At 36.8% G+C, this 18,103-nt stretch overlaps 2 protein-coding genes across 3 annotated transcripts in view; both read right to left on the reverse strand.

The window, feature by feature from the left end:
* The window catches only part of LOC592743 (E3 ubiquitin-protein ligase HECTD1), a 46,598-nt gene extending 38,366 nt beyond the window's left edge, over nucleotides 1–8,232 (reverse strand). For both annotated transcript variants that reach the window (XM_011664620.2, XM_003728787.3), the window contains exons 1-2: nucleotides 8,109–8,232; nucleotides 4,402–4,636 (exon numbers count right to left, since the gene is read on the reverse strand). In XM_011664620.2, coding sequence (XP_011662922.2) covers nucleotides 4,402–4,541 — 140 coding nt within the window. In that variant the 5' untranslated portion in view covers nucleotides 4,542–4,636; nucleotides 8,109–8,232. The remainder of the gene's footprint in view (nucleotides 1–4,401; nucleotides 4,637–8,108) is intronic.
* Nucleotides 8,233–9,195: 963 nt separating this feature from the next.
* Nucleotides 9,196–16,412, reverse strand: LOC592762 (protein FAM161B). Its single transcript, XM_792268.5, has 5 exons — nucleotides 14,375–16,412; nucleotides 13,705–13,928; nucleotides 13,037–13,276; nucleotides 12,385–12,484; nucleotides 9,196–11,093 (listed from the first exon to the last, which is right to left on the reverse strand). The coding sequence occupies exons 1-5, from the start codon at nucleotides 15,920–15,922 to the stop codon at nucleotides 10,884–10,886; spliced, it is 2,322 nt and encodes a 773-aa protein (XP_797361.2). The 5' UTR covers nucleotides 15,923–16,412; the 3' UTR covers nucleotides 9,196–10,883.
* Between the last annotated feature and the right edge of the window lie 1,691 nt (nucleotides 16,413–18,103).

Genomic DNA, 18,103 nt, shown 5'->3' on the forward strand with positions numbered 1-18,103 from the left:
TTTAAAGAAAGTTAAGAAAATTTGAAGGTTGAGTCGAGATGTCCATGTACATAGTAAACGTTGCTTTAAATATGAAGGTGAATTGATGTGACTTGTACTATGATGTCATTTTGCCTGACCCACAAATTACTTAAAAGTCTAGTAACTCACTTTTCTTATTTCTATGACATAAAGTGGCAGTATTATGCTTTTTGTATCACTGCTTGTTTATGTTTGTTTGTTTATGTTATTTTTGTATTGTTGTTTAGTTGAGGACATACATGTACAGTACACATTACATGTACTGTATGCTACAGTGTACCATAATTAACGGTGTTTTTTTTTTTTTTTTTTTTTTTTTTGTGTACCGTGTATAAACTGCACCCCCGACTTTGAATTTTTTTCTGCAGCAAAAAGGTGCGGTCTTCTTCTTCTTCTTCGATAAGAAGAAGAAGACCGCACCTTTTTGCCGCAGAAAAAAATTCAAAGTCGGGGGTGCAGTTTATACACGGTACACACAACAACAAAAAACAAAAAACAAAAAAAAATCGATTTATGCCCCTCCACCTGGCGCTATAACTGGCAATGTCTCCCAGCTCAGTACTCGGTGTGTTGACTCACCACTTGGAAACTAGAACAACACTCAAATTTGTCTGCCATTTTGGTTTGAAAGTAATCTTTCTGATAGATTTCAATATGTAGTTAATAATAATAATTCCTCCAATTTTTCTTCTATTACACGGCTTACCACAAGGTTCTATCCTAGGTCCTCTACTGTTGTTTAAGTCGGCAAAAAAAAGTCTAAAGGGCGAAAAAGAGGGGTGCGGTTAATACACGAGGGCGGTTTATACAACGTTAATTACGGTACATGTACATGTATCTATGACGCAACTTTATTAATTCCTCCAGAGAAACTCAGGAGAGAAAGGAAATTCATCAATCTTGTCCAAATATATGTTATAGACGAATGACCAATACGCCAATTTGAAATTCAGATACAGGTATATTTGTTATTATTAGTCAAATTCTAAACAAACTTTCCTCAACCTAATTTGTTTGCTTTTTCCTGCTTTCAGCAAATGGATATGTTACGAATTAAGAAAGCGCTTGAAGTATGTTTTGAATGTGAACAAGCCTAGCTGGTTTCAAATTGTTATTCATGTACATGTACAGTACATGTAGGACTATTATTATGCAGGCCAACATTCCCTAGTTTAGAATGGAGCATCTGTATGCAAATGTTTTCAGTTGTTTGTCATCCAAATAATGGAGACAAAGACAGGATGACTATCAATTGGCACTGTACAACTGATCTTGTATTATAAGGTCTCTGAACTCATTGACATGCATGCCATGTTGACAAAGAAAGAACAGTCAGGAACATAAACACACACACATGAACAATACACAAAAGCTTAAATTGGCATTTCTGTGACCAATTGTACACATACAGTACATGTACTGTACACTATGTAAGACTCTCATGCATTCTGACTGCAATCATCAAAATAACCCTAAGATTCATGTGTGTATGTTGTTTATACATGTACATGTACTACACACAGTGCATACATGTATGAAAATATGCACAGGCAATAAATACATGTCATACATTGCAGCATACATTTTGGCCCGAATTCACAAAGCAAGGTTTGAGCTCAGACCAAGGTTTGAGCTCAAACCTCCTTTTGTTTCGCCAAACCTCCCTTTGTTATTTACAAACCAGGTTTGTAAATAACAAAAGGAGGTTTGGCGAAACAAAAGGAGGTTTGAGGTCAAACCGTGGTCTGAGCTCAAACCTTGCTTTGTGAATTCGGGCCATAATGTACACTGTAAGGGCTCTATCATAATAATGTTTTGCTCTGGGCAATTTTCAATGCTGATACGTGGGACAGGTTCACACTTGATTTGATGAGCATGAGCTAGCTCAAGGAGTATATCATCCTGATTCCTTGAACATATACATGCATGAAGCTAGGTGATGAGGCATAGATCTAGCTAGCCAACTGTCCCGGCCCGGCTGGATAATGCAATATGCATGACTCATACATAGCAAACCAATATAAACGATGATGACAAAACAAGGAAGTCTCAATGATGTCATTGTCCCCTGCTGCACTACAGAACAGTTTTGGGTAATTCCCAGGTTCATTATTGAATGCAAAACTTATAATGAGATATGATGTACATTTACATGTGTACTGTACATGAACATGTACTTTCAAACAGCCTTTTTTGTTTTGATAAACGTGACCTGTAGACACTAGAGACCTACAAAAAAATACATGTAGTACTACATTTTGTGAAATTCACTTCAGTATTAAGACTAAGATAGCATCACAATGTAGTTTGTTTGCATTTATATTGTTTGTTTTTACACTACCTGCATAACCAAAAGAAGGCATTGTACACAATGACTACTCGATCTTTAAAAATGAGATGATCGATTCGAGATCTACGTGTACAGGTGTATGTTATTTGATATTTAGCTGATAAACAAATATTGTTACTGACATTTAACCCACATGTACAGATGTGAAATGTGCCCAGTGGCCACTGCACTTTGTCACGTTTTAAAATATATGCTAAGTACATGTACTTTGAACTACCTGCAAAGTACATGTACATGTACATGTAACTAGATGTAAGGATTCACTAATTTACATGTACCGGTACACGTGTGTGAGATTTTATAGATGATAATAAATGTACTGAACATGTAGGTTAGGTTTATAGGTAATATGATAATACTGTGTAAAAAATTAAGGCTGTGCACAACAGTGTAATGAGGTCCCCAAGTACACTCCCAGGCTCACAAGCGAATACTCGAATATTCGGACGCCATGTTTTTTTATAATTTTTTGACTTTTTTTGAATTTTTTTAAATTTTTTGATTTTTTGATTTTTTTGACTTTTTTTGCCACTACCATACCACTCGGCAGTTTTTGATTTTTTGATTTTTTTGACTTTTTTTGCCACTACCATACCACTCGGCAGTTTCCCAGGTCCCTCGCTGAAAACGCATGCAATTTTACTTTGAGTTGCAGTAGAAGGCGCCGATTTAATAAGAATAATAACAGTAAACAATGCTGTTTTAAAAACCAAAGATGGCAGAATAATCCATTTTCCTCGTTTCTGAGTGGTGATTTTGACAGTGCTTGAGTTCGGAAACAGTTTTACCGACGGTACCATGCCAGGGGCTGCCGCTCTCCCTGGGACGGGTAAGCGTCGGCCTGGACAGTGCCAGGTGACTGGGTTTTTTTTTTTTTTTTTGCGGCCGAATATTTGTCAACAGTGTGGGTACTCGAGCATTCGACTACTCGTCGCAGCCCTAGTACAGACAGGTACCGTATTTGCCGGCGTAAAGGCTGAAGTATTTTCGAAATAGATAATATCAAAAATTCTGGGTGCGGCCTACATGTATGCGCAACAACAGTCAAAAAAGTATTTGTACATATGGGACTACAATGACTTTTTTCTTTTCTTTACATGGACTAATATAGCCTATAATTCAAATCTATTTTTATGAGATATCCAACATTGACACCCACTCTCAGTAAAAATGCAAACTACTATTGTACAGGATTTACTGTACTATATATGTATGATATTTAGTTCAAGTTAGAACTTCAGGATCATCCTTCCTTCATGAACATGTTAGTGTACCAATGCATCGGTTACTTTTCATCATGAATTCAAAGTGCATCTGTACCGGTAATCCGGTATACATTATTACATTGTAAACTAAAATTACCATTTAGTTTTTCTCATAACTATTTAAACAATGTACCCCCCTCTCCCTCTTCCATACAACAAATGTACATGTATGTCTTCATTATTATTCAATCTCACAAAAACTGACAACTTATTTTTCAGCATATTACAGCAGACTTAATCTTAACTTTACCCCATGTGTCATAAAGGATATTCAGAAGCCTCAGGTCTTCTCAAAAAGTCTCTCTGTACTATCCCTCAAATACATTCTAAGGGTCACACTCTTTTCAGTTTGCCAGAAATATCACAAATTGTGATACTGTTGACAGACTTAAAACATGTCTTTAAATGTTTTATATTTTTAGAAACAATAACAGATATTAACTGATAACTTAAGGAAGTATATATATGCTGAGTGTATCTCACTCTTCTCTTCTCTTTTATTTCCTTTCCTCCATCACAGCGCATACATGTAGGGACATATTTGTGATATGCGCTATATATATATATTAAGTATGGTACATCATTATTATTTGATCAGATATTGATATTTCTTACAAGTCTCAGAAGTCACATGATTCTCAATTAAAAGGTGACTTGAAATCATACAGATAATAAAAATATCAAATATAACAAAACTCTAATCGAGTAGAATTCAACTTTGAAATAAACTACAATGTACTGTACATAAACCAATGGAATCCTCACCTCTCAAAACACCTATCCACATTGTCTGACATGAGAAGGAGCATACACAGCTGCTCAAGGGCTATGAGCTGCATGTCTCTCTCCTCCCCTTGCCCCATCTGGAGCCACTCCAGTAGGGTTTCTGGATCCACTTCTGCCATTGCTGAATCTGCCTCAGCTCACGGCTCCCCCTTACACCACAGCCAACTTCTGCTGAAGAAGCCTCCCCTTATAATCGGTTTCCCACTGTGAGATTCTATGCATAAAAACAAACAAAACAGACAGTTGAATACCATATTAAAATATAAAAGAGATTAAACACGAATAAAGTCCCGGTCTTGATAATGTTGCACTAATTGATAATGCTGCACTCTTCAATTCATATTTATACAATGCCTTGAGAGACTCTAGTAACATGCAGATTTACAGGATTGAGACTTGAGATGTTTTATTTCCTGTGGACGCAGCCTCCCAAAAAAAAACAACAACAACAACAAAAAGTACATACATGTATAGAGCCACAACAAAAAGGCAGTTGTTTGAATAATTAAGTTTGGCTCAGTTGTAAAGTAAGAAATACATACATGTAGTATGTATTTGTGGTTTTGTCATTAACAAATGGCCCACAACCCAACTTTTTAAAATCCATTCATTCTAGTGCCGAGTTAGTGCGAACCACATCCAGGTATTAATACAGTGCACTGCTTTCAAAATACAACCTTTAAAGTTTAAATGTACATCACATCACATGTCAGTTCATTGGAAAATTAGGATGGTAAGCTCCAGTAACAAATTTTCACATTGCTACTGTAGTTCAATTCGATTTTGAAGTGTGTTGCATAAATAGAAAGAAGAGTCCTCCAGCTAACTAAATAACAGCTAAATAAGTTTACAAGGTTTGTTGCGTGCATGAGTGAGTGATTATAAATGTTCCCATTTGTGTTTTTGTTGGAATAATCAGGGTTGGCATATTTCCCGCTTCGGAGGCTTATTTCCCGGACGCCGGGAAATAAGCGGTATTTACCAGTATTTACCGGTTTTTACCGGTATTTACCACTTTTTACTGGGAAATACCGGGAAATATATTTTTCCACTCACTTGTTCATAGGGATTGTCCAATTTTGAACATAACAACAATGGTGGTGAGTACGGTTGCTCTTGTGTGTACTATTTGTGTGTGTGTGTGTGTGTGTGTGTGCTTGTTCGTGTGTTTGTCTATGTCTGTAATTATGTAATGCTGGAAAAAAATACTGGAAAAAGATACCAAATATACACCTAATCTAGATATGATGTTCTTCATTAAAGGGAACTCTCCATGCCTTTTGTACATCAAATTTCACAAGTCTTTCGTTTTTTTCTATTTATTTGTGTTCTTGATCGGATTTCATAACATGTGAAGTAGAATATCATTTTGCATTCTATTATCTCAACCACAAGAAAGAAGGAAAAACATGAAATTTGACGTACAAAAGGCATGGAGAGTTGTCCACAAATGATGTCATCAAATTGAATATCGCCCTCTAGTGACTAGTCATTTAAAAAAACTTTAACTTCCTTATTCCTAGCCCGATTTTTGTTCAAATTTTCACTGATTTTATTCAAATATCTTAAACTTTACAATAAAAGTAACTTGAATGAAGGTTTTGGTTCCCAGTTGCTAATTACCATATTCATGAATTAGCATATGCACAAAATGCCATTTGTTTGGGTGTGTACAATTTTGTATGCAGTGAGGATTTTATAAATCTGTTTGTGTGTTCCTAACTTCCTACTATGAGTATTGTGCTGCTAATTATTTCAGAACAATATTTTCAGTTATGAAGCTAAAAACAAGTAAAATTATTAATAAATAGAGAATTAAAATCATATTTCCCATTTTTTACATATTTACCGGACGCGCATCTTACTTACCGGACAGTATTTACCGGTATTTACCACCGGTATTTACCGCCCAACACTGTATTCCAAACAGGCAAATGCATGCAAAGTAAGACTTGGTGATATCATTATCATATTTCATAAATCACCAAGCCTGTAAGACAACATGTACCTTTTGGTCGTTTAGTTTAAATATTCACTGTCTACATACTATCCTTTTATATGGTGGTGGTGGTGGTTATTTTACCTGACTGCTAAGAAAGCATAAATGCTTTTAAGTAAGCAACTGACGGCTTTAGGTCCTCTCCGAGTGACCTGGTAACGAGGATTAATGCCTTACCAAAGGGCACTAGCGCATTGCCTTGGTTTTGAACCCAGGTCACCGGATTACGAGACCACTGCTCTACCGACTGAGCTATCGCGCCTCCTCAAATATAATTTGTTATGATCCATACACAAAACAAACAGGCTTCTGACCATACGGAGGAATTTTGGCTGGTAAAAATGCCTTGTTTTTTATTTTTTATTTTTACCTTCTCCTTTCCGTTTCGGTTTAATAAAATTTGGAGTGGACTATTAGGCTATTATTACTATATTATAATATTATCATTATTATTTTGAATGTTACTTGTTACAGAAGCCTGAAAATACTGACCAGACGACAAAATAATTTAGGACAAGTCGAAAGTTATCATCAGGAACACATGGATTCAGATGGAAGGTTAACTCCAGGGAGCTCCGACGACGGAGCTTCAGTTCTAATCCTAAAACACAAAAGACATTCTTTTCGAAATGTGAAATGGTAGTAATTACAATTTTGACTTTAAATGTTTTTCGACTCCTCTGGGCATCGCGCCCCACACTTGAAATTAATTTGAAGAAGTCTTCCATGGGAAAAGGGGTGATTCCTGGTCCTAAACCGATTCATTGATGTTGTATCGTTGATTCAACATGGCGAAGAGACAGTATGCATGCACGGTATTTGCACAGTGAATATTCATGACAAAAATTTGACCCGTAACTCTGGCGTGCAGATACCCTACTAAAACATACCCAAAATGAAGTAAATATTCATTAAATGTCCCAATAAAGATAATGAGTTAAAAGTTGTTATGTTTATTACCTGTTTTGTGTCAATTTTCTTGTTATTTTTGGAGTATTTTTCGGAAAAACAATGATATCAGTATTCACTTTTTCTCAGGTTTCACGGCAAACCGCTGCACAATACAAGTGCATACCGATGGTGGGTTGCGGGCGGGCGGGCGCGCGCCTGTGTGAAGTTATCTACCGTAATGAGGATCTGAGACATTACGGTAGATATCTTCACACAACTTTGGATAGGTTTCTGAACAAGCACCGATTAGTCTAGGTCTAGATCTGGAGCTCCGACGTCAGAGCTCCCTCACCCTGGAGTTGGTTAATGGAAGGTAGATCTAGGTCTAAGCAAATCGCTACCACTCCGGTAGCAAAATCAGACATTTCATACTTATTCTTTGACCGATTTTAAAATGCTTTTTTAAATAAGGTCCAACTTGGATGAACACTCTACAATTGTGACTCATGTCAGTCTATTCTGTATCCTACTATCCTTGCTTACTCAACTAGGCCCAACATAACATGACACTACTGTGTTCGTTACACAGCCACAGGCATATAGGCCTACACAAAGTTAAATGGCTGTAAATATGCTATGCATTGCATTGTCGTGTTAGCAGCGTCGACGGCAAGATTTAGCAACATCACCAGGCAGCGAGAAAGATCGAGAACACCACACATTGCATTTCAACATTACAATCTTAAAATATATGTAAAAGTAAGGCAATGAAATAATAGCCATGTTCAATACTCACTTTAATACAAATATGAATAATTTCCAAACCTTAATCCTTTGTTTGGACAGTGATTGTTATGTATTTTCGGAGTGTCCCCCTCCGCTTTGTCTCTCATTTTCTGTTGTGACGATTGAAACCGGATATTGTAATATACGGCAATCTGACCTATGACACAACAAAACGCACTTCCGCGCAATCTCTAACTGTGCCAACATAAAAAGCGAAAATGTGCAGAACCTTTTTATAAATGAAAACTTAAATAATTTAAGAAAAACTTTTAGCATCTCATTTTAATGAAGACGTTATTTGTGTATGGAAATCATTTTTCATGATGAGAAGACAAGGCAAAGTAAACACGCAAATTCTGTGTTTTTTTTTTTTTTTTTTTTTTTTTTTTTTTGGGGGGGGGGGGGGGGGGGGGGGGCGGGGGTTGTTATTTCACCATACCATCCCGTCTCTCTACCCCCCCCCCATCCTCTCTCTCACTCTCTCTCTCTCTCTCTCTCACTCTCTCTCTCTCTCACCCTCTCTCTCTCTCTCTCTCTCTCTCTCTCTCTCTCCATCTTTCTTTCTCTCTCTATTTATAAGCCATTATTATATGACAGATTTAAAAAACTTGTTTTGGGATCAATTTAAAGAAATTGCATATAATTATGAGTGACTTCCCCCTCCCCCCCCCCCCTGGAAATCATTTTTCATGATGAGAAGGCAAGGCAAAGTAAACACGCAATTCCTATGTTTTGTTTTGTTGTTTTTTTTTTTTTTGGGGGGGGGGTCGGGGGCGGGGAAGAGAATATATAGGTTGTTATTTCACCATACCATCCCATCTCTCTATTCCCCCCCACCCTCTCTCTCTCTCTCACTCTCTCTTTCTTTCTCTCTCTCTCTCTCTCTCTCTCTCTCTCTCTTTCTCTCTCTCTCTCTCTTCCTTTCTCTCTCTCTCTCTATCTATAAGCCATTATTATATGACAGATTAAAAAACTTGTTTTGGGTTCAATTTATAGAAATTGCATATAATTATGAATGACTTCCCCCCCCCCCCCCTCCCCCACCTTGCAGGTCTGCTACTATATGTTGTTATCAAATAAATAGTCACTCATGATTATATAGTTGTTTAATGGATGTATTGCTAGATTTATTACATCAGAGGAGACATAGGAGACAGAAATTATACAATTAAAACATTCTTAGTGGAAAAATTTACAAATTTCAATTTGGTTCCACAAATTTTCATGTACAGTACAAGAAAAAGTTCAGGAATGTAGGAATTTGAAATGACATTCATCTGCATAATGTCAAAACAACCAGGAATATAGATTAAATTATATATTTATTTACACACCAACATTATTGATGAAATATTTTGAAAACCCAGTAATTTTTAACCATCAAAGTGATATTTCAGTTTTATACAACATCATAAATGTAGACAGATTTTTAATCAGCAATCTTACTGACAACACAAAATAAAGACAAAATCCGGTTTAAGAGATTGACTTAATTTCCATAAATCATATCACATGAAACTGTTTTAAATTTACCTGATATGTTATTTAATTTCCATGCACTTTCTCAACTCCTCCATAACAATGAGTATATGGATCCAACTGTTCACACAGTTAAATATAATCTGTATTAATGTTCACTATTTGCAACAGTAGCCCATGAATCATATGCCTGATGGCCAACAAATTACCAGCAATGAGATTAACAAAAATTGTCAAAACCATGCATTCACTCAGCGCTTTCAAATAAATATATGATGAAGAAATATACTGATTTATTTACCACACAGAATCTTAAAGTAAATGTAATAGGCCTAGATGATCACTAGTTCCTCTATAAACAAATACTAAAATCAAAAACATTTTATACACCAACACAAATCACTTAATCCCATATACTTTGCACATTCATTTCAAGATAACAAAGTTATTAATACTTACAATAATATTTAAGCAAAAAAACAACCATCTATTATTTTCTGTGTTTCATTTTTCTTCTACACGCTTATTAGCACTACATAAATATGCAACATAATAATGACGTATTCATCAATCGTACTAACAATATTGTATGTCATAGGCAATATACAAGCACAAATACTCCACAACACATGAATTATGCAAAAGTGAAATTATCCTACATATTAATAAAAACTAATGAAATATATACCGAGTATTCACGACAATGAAACATCACATTCTCACAAATAAACATATATTTGGCAACTTCAACCCAACTTGTGATAGAAAACCCAAAGAAGCATACCGTACTTGTCAAAAGGGAATGTTGTGACACAAGTAATGGATTTGAAGATTACATGATGTAACACACACACAGAGTAGTTTAATTTAGGTTTAACAACTAAATTATTCATACCCCTGTTTATTGATATTTTTGCGTTTATGTAACTCAAGAATGACAGGTGGACTTGTTGAATTACCAGTAGAGCCTTTGTTAATAGTGTTAGGTGTAAGCTTTAATTTGTCACATCTCAGGAAACATAAATCAGGACTATAAAATGTTCACATACTACTTTAGTTATAAACTGTATAAATATGCATATTGAGAGTAGTAAATGCCTGTGTGATGCCCATTACAAACTCTTCAATTGGTAAATGACATTACAACTGACTGCATAATTATTTAAAGATATACTTTTGTAAATATTTGCTTAATGTTTTGAAGTATCAAGACATAATTACAGAGTGGATGATAGCCAAAATAAGGTGGTCCATACAATAGTCAGGGAGAAGGACAAAAAAGGGAATTACTGATATATTTTCTACTTTAATAATCATCATCACTTGCTGGAGAGTCATCATAGTCATCGTAATCATAGTTGAAGCTTGCCTCACTCTTGCTCTCCTCATCTCTTCCTCCACCACTCAATATCTGGGTGGCTCCTGAGCGTCCTTTACGTTCCAGGAAATCCTCACTGATTCCTGCACTCTTCAGGGCACTCTCATATTTTCGTTCTGCACGTTTCTTGGCATTCAACTAAAAGGTAAAAGGAGAGGGAAGGGAAACAAATTAATATATGTTTTTAAAAGATTATGAATTATTAGATTCTAAATGCTAATATTCGAACATTCATGTGGTGGAGTATTCTATTAACCAAAATAATGACCACTATAAAAAAGAGTTTTTTTAATCAATCTTCTATCACCCCATCTTTAAAACTTCACTCTTCAAAAAGTCTTCTGATTTTAACAGCTCTGTAAAACTGTGTTCTTGGCATTTCATTCTAAACTTACCTTTCCAAAGAACGAAAGTTACGACGTATCAGGCATCATTTGTAAATTGCACACATATCTTTAGTAAACACAACAAAATGTCGGCAGCTAAGTTGTCTGCTACATAGTGCTAGAGGAGAATAACTTGCAGTGCCCCACTGAAGGATCATGTTTATCATCCTACCCATCACAAATGTGATGCAATACCCCTTCATGTAAATAAAACACCTCTTATTCTTGTCCAGTTTGATGATTTTCCCCATCAAAACTTTATCCGAAAATGAAGTCTCCTTCAATACACATCTGCATACTAGTAATCATGCAATTTAAAGAGAAGGTTGAGTTCTGGTCAATTGATTGCATTGTGAAAGAAACGTTGTGGAATCAATCAGAAAAGATTGATCATCTAGCATATAATGTGTATTGCAAGGTTCTGGAATCATCAAAATGCTAAGAAATATGGCCCAATCTTGGTAAAGATGCGAGCACTGTAGACAGAAAGGTGTATATATGGGACTAAACAAACATGTGGCAAAAAAATCCATCCCGATTTTTATGATGTTACATGCCATATTTAGAATGTGAAGGCATTTGAAGAACCATGCTTTTCAGGGAACATGTTTTATCTGATGTTCTTCCAAACTTTCAGGATACAATGATAGTGCTCACAAACTATTTTTCACCTCTTCCCAGAACTCAACTTTCTCTTTAAAGGCCCACTGCACTACTTGTAGCTACTTGCGCCCTCTATATAACAAACAATGCCTAATCGGTGACCATTGGTCCCCCATGATCCTCTTTTTCTTATGTTAACTGAGAGCTGAGTTGATGAGATAACCACCTGTCCAGTGACTTTGCAGGGCAGTCTAATCCCTCCTGTAAACTGCGGAAGATAAGCTTTCAGGATATGTTTTGCCATCAAATAAGCTTTACAAAATCCTATTTGTAGTATATCCAAGTTCTAATCTATTTTCCATTCAGAGTCAGGGTATGTCTAGCTTCTTATCTCCAATAATGTTTTCAAATACATGTATAAGAATTTTTCCACATGTTACCTCACTCTCTCTTTCAAAGAGAAGAGGACGGGATTCAATCCTGGTCATCATTTCCTGTAGCTCCCTTTCATATTCTTCTTCACGGGTTCTCTCAGATTCTCTGCAGGTAAAGAAATATATTTTCAAAATATTGACATCAGTGAAATTTGAATATTTGTTTTCATATTGCGTTCCAAGTAGGTCTCATTGCATCTTACGTATGTGCAGTATATTCGATCAATTCATTGATACTAACAGACAAACCAAAAAAAGGAAAAAATCAAAGAGCAAACACAGACAAATAGAATATGTGGTGTATGTTTCAAGAACATACCCTTGATTCCTAGCTACCTTGTGCATTGCTCAACACAATTAAGATATAACCTGTAGGGCTGTAACAGTATTACCAAATTTATTTAACTTGTCCTTCTACATATAAAATTTGCACAATTAAAGTTTAATACAATAACTCAAGTGCAATCAATTGCCTTATGGTTTTTCTTCTTCCATATATACATGGAGACTTTCTCTGGTTTCACTAAATTTGCTGTATATTTTGTGATACAATTATTTAATCAATTTGTGTGAAACACTTGATGAAGGAAAACAATCCATGCTAAACCAATTCTGAATTATATTCTGACAAAGATTGGCCTAGCTAATCACATGTTACCTGTGCTGTCTGAGTTTCTCCCTGTTGGTTGACTCCAGGCTCTGTGATGTGTCATTGGCTCTAGCTTTGCTGGTGATGAATCGCTGTAGTTTCTTCTCCTTGTATCTCCTCTGTCTCTCCTGCTCCACCTCTTTTCTCTCCCTCTCTGCCCTCTCCATCTGTGTCTTGCTCAATGCACTCTTCCGAAGCTCAGAAGCATTGGTCGTCTTTGATGGGAGAGTATCACCCATGTCAATGGATCTATATTTAATTAAAGATAAAAATAATATATCTAGCTATTCAACTTATGTAACAAATGTTCATTTCTTAGTGAATGATCCATAAGTTTCATTAATTCTTTTGTAAGGAAAACAAAATTGTTTCCATTTTAGCTAACACAAGAGCAGAGAATCTACTACAGAACAGTAAGTAGTGTCAATAGGCATTATGACAAAAGCCACAAGAACATTATTGTTATTTGTGGGCTATATCAATTGGAACCGAATTCCCCCAAAAAGTCCACAGATGGTGTGACATTGGAATAATAGTTCTTTACTATACTAGAGGGACTGAAAACAAAATAAAATGTGTTTCATGATACTGGGTTTTTTTTTCACCAGCAAAAACAAATAAACTTATATTGTTGGCCATGGTACAATATTGCATCTACTCATATATGTTGGGCATACCTTCGAAGAGAAGCAGACTTGGACAAAGAACCTCGAAGAGCCTCTTTCTGTCTCTCCTCTTCCTCCTCCATTTCGAGCAGAGCCCTAGATTTACGAGATGGAATTCTTGCTGTCCTGAGATTAAAGGGCTCAAAGACAGTCGGATCCTTTTCTCTCTTCTTCCTCTGAACCTCCTCCTCAAACTTCCGGTGTAGTTCATCATAGTCTGGGATCTCTCCATTTACCTTCAAATCAAAATAAAACTTGTAAGTTAACAACATTTAAGTCAAGTTTTTTTGATAATCTTTACTCAAATTCACACAATGTGACAGGAAGAGTGCGTAGGAAACTGCAACATAAAACTGATTTCTCTGATTAATCAAAATTAATCAGTGTGAAACAAGCAGAGTAATGCTTTTGCAATTTATCAATCGAAAGAGGCGCTAAAAAGAAAAATGATCTTTACAATGAAAATAATTTTATGCAATGAAAATAATATAAAAGTCACAAAAACAATTTCTGAATAGCATGAATGTTAAAGTACTAAGTACAAGTGTCTGAACTACATGTATAAACCATGCTTTACAGTCATGTTTTGAAGAATTTTTTTTTTTTTAATCATTTATTTTGTTGAACCACAACTATTCACATTTATGCTTCTTGCCTATAATGAGGAAATGTATAAGTTTACCTGGGGCCTAAATTTGTGTTCTGTTGTGAGGAAGGCCTGTTTCTCCCTGTTTTTCTGCATCTTCATTCTCATCTTGCCATCAGTATACTCCTTGCCTCTGATCTGCATGTTGGGAGGGAGCGAAGATTGCCTTAACATCTCCTCAGCTCTCATCTTGATCCTGATCTTCCTGTATTCTTCTTCCTCCAGAATTTGATCATCAATTGTTGGATCAAAGACAGATCTTGGAACTGGTTTGGCCTTGAACGAGGGTGTCTTTGACCGCTTCAATGACAGAGGAACACTGGCTGATCTTTGGTGCTTTTTGGTCTCGGTCAGGTTGAACGGTTTTTGAGTGCTTGTAAGCTTTTTGTAGCTCTGTTCCCGATTCTTTTTTGACTTTTCAATTTGTTGATCCTTGATCTCATCATAGAGTGGTAGGAAAGTATGAGCTGGAACTGGTTTTGCTTTGAACTTTTTTTGGCACTCTATTTCCTCTTGCTTCTCTCGATCAAGCCGTGCTTGTTCAAGCTCCATGGAGGCTCTAGTCTTCTTTCGTTCTTCACTGGATTCCCTCACAGACATGGTAAAAGGTTTTGGTATGGTAATCTTAGGTGACCATTCCTTTGCCTTGCTCTGTTGAGTTGAGCTGCTACGGGATGATGCTTTAGACATACTGCGAGAACGTGTTGCATAGGAGTCAATGCTGAAATCTTCCCACATATTGTCCACCACAGCAGCTGGGGATCCAGGCTGCTTACTCAAAGATAGATCAAGTGAAGTATTTACACTGGATATTATATCTTCTGTGGTAGCTGAACATTCACTACCACTCCAAGTGACATCACTCCAGTCAGGCTTTTGCTTAAGGCCATGGGTGCCATTACGTGCTGTAGATCTTGACTTTGGCCGGTCGTCAGTCCACGCCGTCTGAGGTCGTCCACTTGGTGGCTTTGATGACATGTCTCTTACATTATCTCTCGGCAAAGCTGACCATGCCGGTAAACTTTGGTTAAATGTCTGCATGTGGTCATCCATGTGCTTGTGCTCATGCTCTGCTACATATACTGGACCACTCTTTGTCATCCCTTTGACCTTATCTATTCCATTCATGTAATTCATACTCAGGCTCCAATCATTGGCACTGCCATTTCCACCCATTTCATTCCTCACTTCATTTTCAAGTTCTTGTCGTTTTCGAGAAACTTTCTTATTATACCTTTTTTCAAGGGAACCAAGAGTTACCCGATGTTTTTCTTTCAGCTCTTTCAGTCGTTCGTAAAAATCTTCACTGCTGATGTTTTCCACGTCATTTGTGAGCTGATCAATAAGTGCATCTTCGTCCAATGAGCCAACACCAAATCCCATAGAATGGGACTGAGCAAATGATTCCTGGCCATCATCATGAAAATTAGAGCCGTTATACGAGGCTAAACGTGCATCTTTCTTGTGTTCACGACTTCTGGCTAAATCCCGATCCAATTCGCTTTCTGGTAAGTTCGAATATGGATTTCTCGGCCTTTTAACACAAGAATTCGTAACCATCGACAAGGAATGTCCAGTTGCCATGTTGATCTTCACAACGCATTAATTAATTAACGACGCGCCGCGCGCGCCGTTCGTACAAAGTACAACTAAACGTGCGACACGACAGTTCCGTATGCCGCAAGTTCACTCCAAATCCAATCCTTTTTCTTGCACCGATCCCGACATTTTTCTTCTTTTACATCAACGCTATAATATACCGTACCCTGCCCGGTTTCCGCCCGATGGGCAGTTTTTCTCAGATAACTTCTCTGAAAATGAATTATACAGGCGCTAATGTATACCAATTTGTTGCCGAAATTCTAGCAAATCTAGCTATGCCATTCTTACGCCCGAAATCATAAGCGATTGTCCGTAGCGCGCCGTCTGCGTGAGGCATTTTCCTTGCCTAATTCCGCCTAGACCCGCCCTAATTCCGCCCGATGGTGGGCGCGCATCAAAAGTATAGAAAAAGGAAACATCTCGGGTACACGTTAGGCCAAATCAAATTGCTTCCCAGTAGAATTCGATCTACATGTTATTAGGTGGTCTGTCAACGACAGATCACCTATTGTTTTCGTCAGAATTTTCTTTCTTTATTATTTATTTATTTATTTATTATTTATTTTTATTTCTCCCCACTTTTTTGTGTAGACGATAACTCAAGATCCGTCCAGTCAATTTCGTTCAATTGTGGCACAGTCATAGGTCATTGTCATGACACGTGACAGGAACATTTCCAAGGTCATCAGGTCTTCATGACGTCATCCAGGCGCCATTTTGTATTTTTTTTGGTACTTTCAACTCATGATCATATCTTCATAACGGAAAGGCATTTCTTATTAATATTTATCATGATTAAGGTCAATATCCGTCCGGTCAATTTCAGGTCAAAGAACGCGCGCGCATGCGTACGTCCGCGCGTCAGCGCGCGCGCAAAAAATAAAAATGCTCCAAATCCTTTAAAACTAATTTTGCATACGTTTCAGGCCATTTTAAGCGTTTCGCAAAAAAAAGCTCGCACGTGCGTGCACGCGCGTTTTCGCGCGTACTGGTATTTGCCAACATAAAATCGCAAAATTTTCTCTGTCATCATATTTGGCAAATTTTTCCAAGCATTTTGATACCTTGTTCACCTTTTTCTGCCCATTAATAACGGAATGAGCGTCTGTTTAAGATAATGTCCGTGCGTGTGAGCTCTTGTAATACATAGCATACATGGGCAAAAACATGCCTATACAAAATCCATTGTAGCGCTTTAGGATGCAAGGTAACCTCAATTTTTTTTTCATATTTTAATAGAGTTTGAGTCGGAGATATGATTTCATGTCTCTTTTGACCCTCAATTAACTCATGACGTCATCATAATGGCCTCCGAACTCAAAATTTCAATTTGCATATTATGACGTCATCATATTTTTGGAAAATTGATTGTATCTCTGTCAATATTAATCAATTTTCTTTCAAATTTGGATATGTTCTACCTGAGAATATTCTCTACAAATGCAGTCAACACGATATTTCATTTTGACAAAGGCATCATGGCGTATTTTTGCGATTAAAGGAGGCATGTCAATTTTTCACATTTTGCGTGTATTCTCTATGGGACATGACTTTTTCTCAAAACTGGATTCTACATTATCGTCTTTCGGGAGCAATATCTCCGTCGTTTTATCTTTGTTTACGCTGAGCTTTGAGTATGTTGTAGCTGAGACAATGAGCTATCACAAATGTGCCCTTTATTTTTCGATCAGATGCCGGGATCATGCTCATATCTCACTTGCAAAGAGGGATTTGAGAATTCCATTTTCCGTTTACGTGTATTCTCTATGGGAAATATTTTGGTATATCGGTAACGCACTTGACTTCCGACCTCGAGGTCCCTGGATCGAGTCCGGGCGTCTCCAACAATTTTTTTTCATCAATTTTTTTACTTTTTGACGTGTCAATGATCATGAAAATTGAAGACAGACCACCTAATTCGTCCCCATGACGAATTAAATTTCTAGTTTTGATAATTGATATTTCTTTCTTTATTTCTTCCCTTGCCTCTGTAGGCCTAATGCAAGTGCACTGTTATTTATCAGTTTCTGATCTGGAAAAACAATTTTTTACTGCCTTTGGAAAATCCTGCGACTTGTCTATGATGTTTTAATAATGTGTTCAGTCAAATCTTCAGTGTTCTATCGCTAATCGGGAGAGGGGAAGAAAAAAAAATCCACAATA

This window comes from Strongylocentrotus purpuratus, unplaced genomic scaffold (assembly GCF_000002235.5).
Source record: "Strongylocentrotus purpuratus isolate Spur 01 unplaced genomic scaffold, Spur_5.0 spur5_scaffold_5, whole genome shotgun sequence".
Taxonomy (NCBI): domain Eukaryota; kingdom Metazoa; phylum Echinodermata; class Echinoidea; order Camarodonta; family Strongylocentrotidae; genus Strongylocentrotus; species Strongylocentrotus purpuratus.

What these genes read in the sequence shown, in the direction of transcription:
- LOC592762 (XM_792268.5), bottom strand. Translation starts at nt 15,922, where the DNA reads ATGGCAACTGGACATTCCTTGTCGATGGTTACGAATTCTTGTGTTAAA. An exon ending in AACACAAATTTAGGCCCCAG is followed by an intron (nt 13,929 to 14,374) that starts GTAAACTTATAC and finishes TTTGATTTGAAG; the next exon opens with GTAAATGGAGAGATCCCAGA. An exon ending in TCTTTGAAAGAGAGAGTGAG is followed by an intron (nt 11,094 to 12,384) that starts GTAACATGTGGA and finishes TTTACCTTTTAG; the next exon opens with TTGAATGCCAAGAAACGTGC.